Source organism: Hakea prostrata, chromosome 1 (genome assembly GCF_041222555.1).
Source record: "Hakea prostrata isolate BN-2017 chromosome 1, UWA_Hpros_2, whole genome shotgun sequence".
Lineage (NCBI taxonomy): Eukaryota > Viridiplantae > Streptophyta > Magnoliopsida > Proteales > Proteaceae > Hakea > Hakea prostrata.
The window spans coordinates 69,753,150-69,762,057 of record NC_142600.1 but is presented as its reverse complement, the minus strand read 5'-3'; the positions used below and the strand labels follow the sequence as shown (position 1 = coordinate 69,762,057).

Here is an 8,908-nt window from a genome sequence, read left to right as displayed (position 1 = left end):
AGTAGGGATGGCATGCATCGTGCGATAAAAAATCACCAAATACAATCCTTCACTATTTTGGTCTTTAAATAACTATTACTACCTGAACCAAAAAAATGAAGAAAAAAAAACCCCTGTCCTAAGGGGAAGGACAAAGCCAAACAGATGGCCAAGAGAACATATGCCAAGGCCAGTGTATAAATCTTCCACTTCATCAGTCTCTACCCGGAAAACTCCTAGGTCTTTACCAGTACCAGTAGCGCTCAAATGACCAGCCATATTGACATCACTATAGTAGAAACAATTTGGTTCGTAGCTAGAATGCTTAGAGGGAAACATGGCAAAAGAAGAATTAAAACCCACAAAGAAAGCACGGTTGTCCAGGCTGCTAACCATCCGCATCCACTTCCTGTTATCAAAACTGAACTTGTAAACACCTTAAGTATTGGCTTTTAGAAGGTTTAAATAGAAGCAAATTAGCACTTGAAAAGGGAACATGGCATGTGATAACTATCGAAAACATTAGATAACCCTGCTCTTGAATAGAAACTAAAAACTGAAACAAATCCTACTTGTACTATTCGAGAAACATGAAACGGAGAAGATGAAAATCATTCAAATCAGACCAGTAGAATAACTGAAACTCGATCACACCACAGTTATTAATACCGTAATCCAATAAGAAAACACATCAGATTGTTAAATTTCTTACCTTTCTGTGGTGCCGCTGAATAAATTGCTTATCCAAGCGCCGGTGTCGCTCCCAATCCACAGTTCCACGCCACTGCTTCTCACGGACAGGAGGACGAGGGAGTGGAGGAGTGGAGGAGAGGAGGATTCGTTGTCTTAACGTTCTTATAGGGAAACAAAGTCTAGACTCCGAGAACGATACAACACTGCATGTATTCTCCCCATAAGGAGTCGGGTCCGATCAATTTGAAGTTGTAAGTGAAAGGGATTCGTACCAGATAGTTTAATACCATATCGGTATTTAATTATATTCGGACCGATTCATAGGAGGAAGATTTGGAGATGGTGTGAAGGTTTTGGAGGAGGTTTGGGTTGTTGTAACGAGTGGCTTGAAAGATGGTGTTGGAAACAGAAGATCAAGTTGGGAAAGAATAGGGAAGCACTGGAAGATGATTTAATGTTGTGTTTCAGGGAACTTGGTTCGGAGCAATTGATATGAGAGCAGAGGAGTTTCTGCAAAGAGCTCTTGCAAGATTTTTTATCATCTTTATTAATCAAAGTTATTTTTCATTTCATAATCTATTCTTAAAAAAAATCAAGAAAATTATTTTTCATTTTTAGTAAAAAAATGAATTATTGTATTTATTTTCTTTTAAATAGACATAATAGAGAATGAGAATTGATGTCAAAAATAGTCTAACTGGATACTTACATGATAAATTTTCTGATTTCCTCCAACATCTTAGTTCTATCATTTGATATTTATCTTTATAATTCTTTCTCATACTACAACAATAGATGAGAAAGAATGCTAATACAATATGCCAAGTACCTTAGATGTATTTTTCATTTTTTGAGATGCGAAGTACTATATGTTGTTAAAGCTATATATCATGTTAATTTTTTTCTATGGTTCATAACAAAAGCATGTTTCTTTAACATAATGTAACCATGCATGACATGCACCTTATGAAGATATTGTTCGATGTTTTCTATTCCAGAAAGAATGCCTAAAGGCACAAGTTAGAATCAGCCCTAGTAGAAAGAAAAAGATGGAACCACTCCTCAACGGTGCCTAGTTACTTTAATTTTGTGAAATTATTTACTTATTTGCTATCAATATCTTATATCCCTCAGGGTTTTTTTTTTTTTTCACATTAATTCTTTCTTTCCACAATGTAAGAACTTCAAATCTAAGAGAATTTACTACAAACGTAAATGTTTCTTGTGTTTGGAATGCTTGGTCCCTTAAGGCATTCAGTGGGGTTTGTGAAGGACAATTAATTATTCCAGCTTGACTTTGCCGTACAAAAAACATAAATTTCAGCTGGACGACAACCTAGCATTGAAAACGAAAACATTCATACAAGAATCACCTACTTGGAATTTAAATCCATTTTTCCAAACAGCTAAGGTTGTACAATATATCATCATACCCATTATAATTGCTATGAATTACCCAAAATTTGATTTGATTACAAATGCTCCCTAATATTATAGTTTATTCATTACTTTATCTTTTATACTTTTTAAAATTAATAATCTGATCTTAAATATTATTAAAAAATATTAAGGATAATTTTCATCTAAACCCCTTGAGGTTTAATCCATGTCATTTTTAGTCCAAATAAATGGACACTTTGCATCTGCTTCCCCTGAGGTATCCAATATTATCAATTAAGGACAATCTGTGATTTTTATCACTAAAATACCCTCACATCTAATTTCAAAGAAAAATAAATATATTAATTAAAGAAAAAAAGATTAGAAAAAGTTCATAATACCTAGAATATATTCTAAAACTTATTGAAGAAGGAAGCAAAATTAAACCCTAGATTCGTAGATGAGAGTTGAATATGGAATTAGTCAAAGAAAGATAAAACGGTAGTAGAAAGGGAGACTTACCAAACCTGGCCGGAGCATCAATGAAGGAAATGGACATTGGTTTTGCCCTGATAGAAACAATACCTGAAGAAACTTGAACATGATAGCAGAGAAAGAATAGACATCCAATGAGGGCTTCGGCAGTGAGAAGAGTGACGTGTCTCATTTCTTCTCTAAATCCCATCCCCAAAACCCTGTGCAAATTTATATGCTATTCTTATGATCCTCTTATATATTCTCTACCACTATTTACTTAATGGATTGTCTCTACCCTCGGTTTGCTGAGGCTTGGAGACACAAGAATGGAGATTGCTTGTTTTTCTAGACTAGGAATTGTTTCTATTCACAATTAGGGTTTTAATTTGTAAAATCTTTTTTTTTTTTTTTTTTTGGTGCCATTGTTGTTGTTCGATGTGCTAAACAGTGGCGGAGGATCTGGGCAAGCAAAACGAGGAGGGACTTGGGAGTCTAGTAAATAAGGGGTCGATTTTGTAAATTAAGAAACTTTAAATCCTAAAAATGTAAAAATAAAAAATAGTTTTTACAAGTGAAACCACATTATTTGATTTTATATTCAAAAGTTTAATAATTCATAAATTTACTAGTTGCAAATACCCCCCACTCTTTTTATTTTCACCGTTAGATTTAATTGTGAAGACATAATGCAAATCTTATGGTAGAATAGATGTGAGAGTATTTTGGTCATAAAAATCACAAATTGTCCTTAATTAATCATATTGGATACCTTAGGGGAGGCAGATGCAAAGTGTCCATTTATTTGGATTAAAAATGACATGGACCAAACCTCAAGGGGTCCAGATAAATGATATAAACGGTAAATATAATAGCAAACCTCAGTAATTTTGGGGGTTTTTTTTCAAAAGTATAAAAATATCATGTCATCAATTGCCTAATAGAGCTCAATGACTAGAGGCATGTGTAATTTGAAGCAAAGTCTGAGATAGGTTTAATAGTTCAAAAAAATACAGGAAATAAAATCATAATTAAGCTACACTCTTTTTTTTTTGGTAATTAATTCTTTATTTAGAAACAGTGGCAAGCAAAGCTCTAATAACCACTGGCTGGAAATAGGCCATTCTACCCGGTTTGAGAGGTTGAATGCCTTCCTGGAAAGGATATTCACTATTACATTGGATTTCCTAGATATGTGCCTGGAACTGAAATGCTGAAATTTTGAAGCAATGTATTGTATGTCTCGGAGAATCGGAAGAATATACGGGGGAGGGGTGGACCCATTCACCACAAACATAATTAGATCATATTCATAACCATCTCCCAACGCTTCTAAAAGTCCAGCTCGTATAGCTAAAATGCTTCACCTTCTATTGGTGATGAGAAACATTGAAGTGAAGAGAACAACTAGACACTGTTCAGGTTTCTAAAAGAAGCATTAATAATTCTAACAAAAGGCAAATCAACTTTTTATATTCAATCTCTCAACAGCCCTAACAGGAACAACCAAACAAACAAATTAAAAAAAAAAAAAAAAAAAAAACACCTCTTAACACGATTAGAAGTAAGAGGGCTATAAAAATTTCATAAAGAGCACAGTCTAATTAATTGTATAAGGGGCAACAATTGTTATCCTTAATAATAAATATATATATTGATTTAATACTCCACAGATGATCGATGTGTATCTGGTTCAGACTCTTACATTTGGCCAAAAAAAATCCCTTACATAGAAGCAGTAATGCCAAAAAGAACTTGTGTTTGGCTCAATAATGAGATCTTCCATCCCACTATATTAATTTAAAGAGAATCAGATTTACAATGTGATTGGAAATTTAACTTTTTTGGGGTAAAGAATGTGACTGTTTATCAAATTTGCTTTTCTTCAAGGAGAAAACATGAGATACCATATCCATCAATCATGTACCCAAATCTAACAGAAAGCTACCTTTGATAACGATAAAACTAAACAACCACGTTGACACTAAATAACTCAAAAGATTGCAACATAACACCCTCTCCATTTTCAAGCAAAGCCCTAAAACAGGTGGGTAGAGAAACATGGGGAGGGGAGGGGAAGGAGAGGCAGAAATTTGAACATCTCTAATTAAATAAACACCTAAAACAGTATTTAAAAAATCTGCTTTGTACAAGGCATATGAGTGGTATTTTATCCTACACTTTTTCTACAGGATTGATTTTCCCTTTCTCTATCCCTCTTTACCAGCAAAGATATCAGAAGAACACTCCACAAGCTCAAGTCCTTTCCATTTGTCTCCATCTTCATTCATTCCACTCTTCCTCCACACAGGAAAATATTTTCAATAATTTTGAATTTGGAGGTTGTAGGGTGGAGGTGGTTGGACCACCTTTTCTTTCCCTCCCATCTTCTTCAATCAACCAACAACCAAACCAACTAACTAAAACTACTGCTTCACCAACTTTTCCTTTCACTGTTCCCTTCTTATGTACACAAACCCAAAACTCAAGTAAAGCATATGCTACACATGGCCCAGAATCCCCAAACACTTTTCCCCCTTTTCATCACTACTCCTCCTCCCTTTCCACCCTTCCAAGCTGTGTTCAGATTAAGAATAGGATTTGATCAATCCCAAATTGTATAGATTCCTTCTCACTATGCTCCCCAGGGATAATAGCACAGCACCTCCAGTACCCATCTTTGTTGTCGTCTCATTTCTTGTTCCCTTTTGACATATCAGTGGTGGTTCCTTCACTTTTAAGCTGCTATAACCAATTCTTTCTCGGACAGATTCTATTGTCTTTGGCTCCACTGGATTACCGGCTGCATCCGTGACATAGAAGACATTGAAAGCCATATCACTTGTTGTGGAGATCTCTGCTCTAGTCACATTCAGTCCATTCTCTCGGAAGGTTCTGGTCACATCTGATAGCAACCCACTTCGGTCCATTGTGTACAACTCTAACTTTACACCCTGTTAGCACCAAACAAACAAAACCTTTATAGATTTTCCCTCCAAAATACGGATCATTGTGATTAATTCTTGATTCACAAGACAATTTTTCAAAATAACATATGATTCCTTTACCTCGGATGCTCTTCTTTCAACGGCTGCTTGCAAACACTGTATCACCCTTTGCCTTTCTGCTTCTGAGCTGATGGGGGTTCCATCAGTATGTCTTATGTAGAACTCCTGCAACAAAATATAAAATAATATTAGTATGAGATCAAGCTTCTTTTGATGTTCGTTCATTAAAAATGATTTCAGAGACTGGTGTATACCTGATAGGCTTGATTATCTGCTGTGTCAATGGTGGCATGGAAGACCACATACTCCATGTCTGTCAATGTAAACACTACGTCAAATAACAACTTGGGCCGATCTTTACACTCCACATTAACAATGGAATAACCCCTTTCTGCCCAATCTTGAACTGTAACATTAGGTGCGGCTTTCTGTGGATGCCATTGCCGTCCGCTCGTAGTCGCGGTCGGCAAACATCATCTGGTGAAGCCTGCGTTCCGCGTGGGTAACAGCCATGGACACAGTGGTTTTGGCACTTCGGATGTCATTGTCTCCCTTAAGAACATTCCTGAGACGCGCTTCAATGCTATTGATCTTCTGGGAGTCTTCAATTGGAGAACCAGACACACACTCCTTGACATCGATGAGAGATGCAATTCGTCCATTGTGAGTCCACACTTTTGATTCCACAACATTGCATTCAAGGTCTGCAAGGACTGCAAACACCTCTGAAAGGAGACCTGGGCGGTCTGTTCCCGTTAACTCCAATGTCGTTAGGTCCTTGAAGCAGTCAGATCTAACAGAATTACAGGTACCAAGGGACTGTAACAGATGAAGAACCAAACCCATGTTATCAATCATAAGTTATCAATCATCAGAATGAAAGATAACGGATGTCTTAAAGGAAAATCAATGGTTTTCAATTACCTGCTCGATATAACTGATAACGCTCTCATCCGTGAGTTTGTCACCGTTTTGATCCGTCACGTGGAACACTGTAGAAACCGAAAATGTTTAGAGGAAAGAGAGAGAGACATGAGAACCCATGAACAGAGCTTGGGTTATACGCTTACCATCCATGAACCATCTTCCATCCGAAGAGATATAAGCTTTCTTGATAGAAAGGTTAAGATCAGTTAAGATTTGAACGGCCTCAAGCAGGATTCCGTGCTTTCTCGCACTGTCTACCTGAAATTACACGACAGAGAAAGGTCATTGCGAGATTCCTTCCACCTTCCTTCCAAGTCTTGTCTTTAATTTGTTTTTAGAAGGGTTTATACGAAATCAGGTTAAGAAGTTTCCACGAAGCTCACCTTGACCAGAGTCGCAGTAGGGCAAACGGCATTGTCGATCACGACCCTACAAAGTCAGTCAAGCGTAAAAAAATTAGCAATCGATTCTTCGTCAAGGGTTCTTCAAATTTAAAAAATCAAAATGGCAAGAATTCCACGAAGAAATTAGACTTAATCAAACAGAACATTGGCAATTTCAAAGTTTAAATCAGATTTCAGACTGGGAGAAGAGCTTCTAAAGATAACTTGAAGACCAAGGGAAAGGAACGTCGAGGAAGGAAGAAGAAAAAAAAAGCAGTAAAATATTCGAAGCTTTAAGGAAACACCGATTCTGAAGCCTTCGAAGTTCCAGAGAACAAAAGTGATGAAAAGAATCTCCAAAATTTTGTAGAACGGTAGAAACATCTTAAGAATAACAGAGTCCAACTTAAAATTTTCAAAAAGGAAATCAAATCCACCGAAGTAATTCATCAAGGACACGGCAGAAAACAGAATCAAGTGAGTACAAAAATCCACAAAAAAAAAAGCATAGGAAGAGAAATTTCCTTCAAAGAAAACAACTCACCTCGGTGTGTTCATTCGAAAAACGAGCTTCTCATATTCATCTAAACATGCAGACCATTCCATCGTTGCTACCTTATTTCTTCCAACTCTTCTCTTCCTCCTGTCTCGCTCACCAAACAAAACCAGCAAAGAAATCTCCTCTCCTTCAATGAGTCTCTCAAAGAAACTCACAAAAACCAACGCTCTTCTCCTAAAAATCTCTCAAACCCAAGCTAAACTCAACGCTCCTCCCTTCATTGCCTGAACTCTGAACCTTCTTCCTGAGGCCGCAATCACCATTAAAACCTCTCAAGAATCGGTTTCTCTCCTTCTAAACTCCTCTGTTTCCTTTTTCTGTTCTTCAGAAAACTCTCTCTCGATATCTCTGTTTCCTCTTTTTTCCCTCCGCAAAATCGTTCCAAATTTCTTTCCTTTTTGGCTTCTCCGCAGTCTGAAACCTGAATTGTTATTTTGGTAAGCAAAGAACGCAAAGCACAAACTTCCCTCACTCACTTTACCGCTTGGCGACCTTATATTCTTACATGTCCTTGTCTTTATTTATATTCCTTAAAAATATTATATTATATTCTTAGTTGGAATTTTTTTTTAAATAATAATTTGTTATTTACAATTTAATAATAATAATTTTGAAAACCCCGCCTCTACGCAAAGAAGGAAGGGCGGGTCATATATACGCACAGCACATATACTCACTCAAGTGGCATGAGTTTCGCTACGCCCCCTCCAGGGCTGACCGACGCACGCTCGAACTGCCCTGACGCGCGGTCCTCCTGACTTCTGACCTACACAGTCATGATGATGGTTCAGCTTCACTGGGCGCCAACCCTAACCCACGTCGTCATCTAATGCCAGCTATTTCCCAATAAAGAGAATCAGTAACCGCTTATTTACGAAACGTTTCTAATCAGACACCATCCTAGCCGTTCAATTGTCCAGCATGGATACCACGTGTGTAGAACATCCGAACACTTTGCGTGCCTTTCACTCAACAAAACACGGCAGTTGTGATCTTGTGTAAGAGGTGGATGGTTGTTGACAGATTCTTGAGTCTTGACCCACAACATAAGTGAGTCCGTCCACGTGGCCTATTTGCATGGTGGGTCCCAGTCACATTAGGTGTGGGTGGAAAGAGATGGTGGCTTCAGGATCAAGTCGAGATCTGCCGACCGAAATTATGGCTTCCCACGTCCGTCTCGTGTCGGCTTTTCATTACCCTGCCCTCTTTGCTCACTTCTCCGTGTGTGATCACTGATCACCACAGTGGCTTATAACGAACTCTTTCTTTGTTCCCCATCCGTTTCACCAGTGACCAAGCGAACGAATCATCCAGCTGAGAAGATACAATCAAGAGATGCATGGGGTGGCTGAAGTGGCTAAATCATGAATATGCACGATCCAACGGTATAAAATCTCGCTGAACTGAACCATCATTGTCGAACGTGAAACTTATGAGCTGGTGCCACCGGTATTTGAAGCTTTCGTTGCAGGTTCCATGGTGATTCTTAATATGTTTCATGGGTT

At 37.7% G+C, this 8,908-nt stretch overlaps 1 protein-coding gene across 1 annotated transcript; it reads right to left on the bottom strand.

Annotated features, from left to right (window-relative positions):
- Positions 1-4,365: 4,365 nt before the first annotated feature.
- On the bottom strand, positions 4,366-7,883 carry LOC149029658 (ACT domain-containing protein ACR8-like). The gene is given in 8 exon segments (XM_089141996.1): positions 4,366-5,480; positions 5,595-5,699; positions 5,789-5,972; positions 5,974-6,353; positions 6,459-6,526; positions 6,605-6,719; positions 6,845-6,890; positions 7,389-7,883. Coding segments are annotated over 8 exon segments (1,326 nt in total). The 5' UTR covers positions 7,451-7,883; the 3' UTR covers positions 4,366-5,114.
- Positions 7,884-8,908: the final 1,025 nt, after the last annotated feature.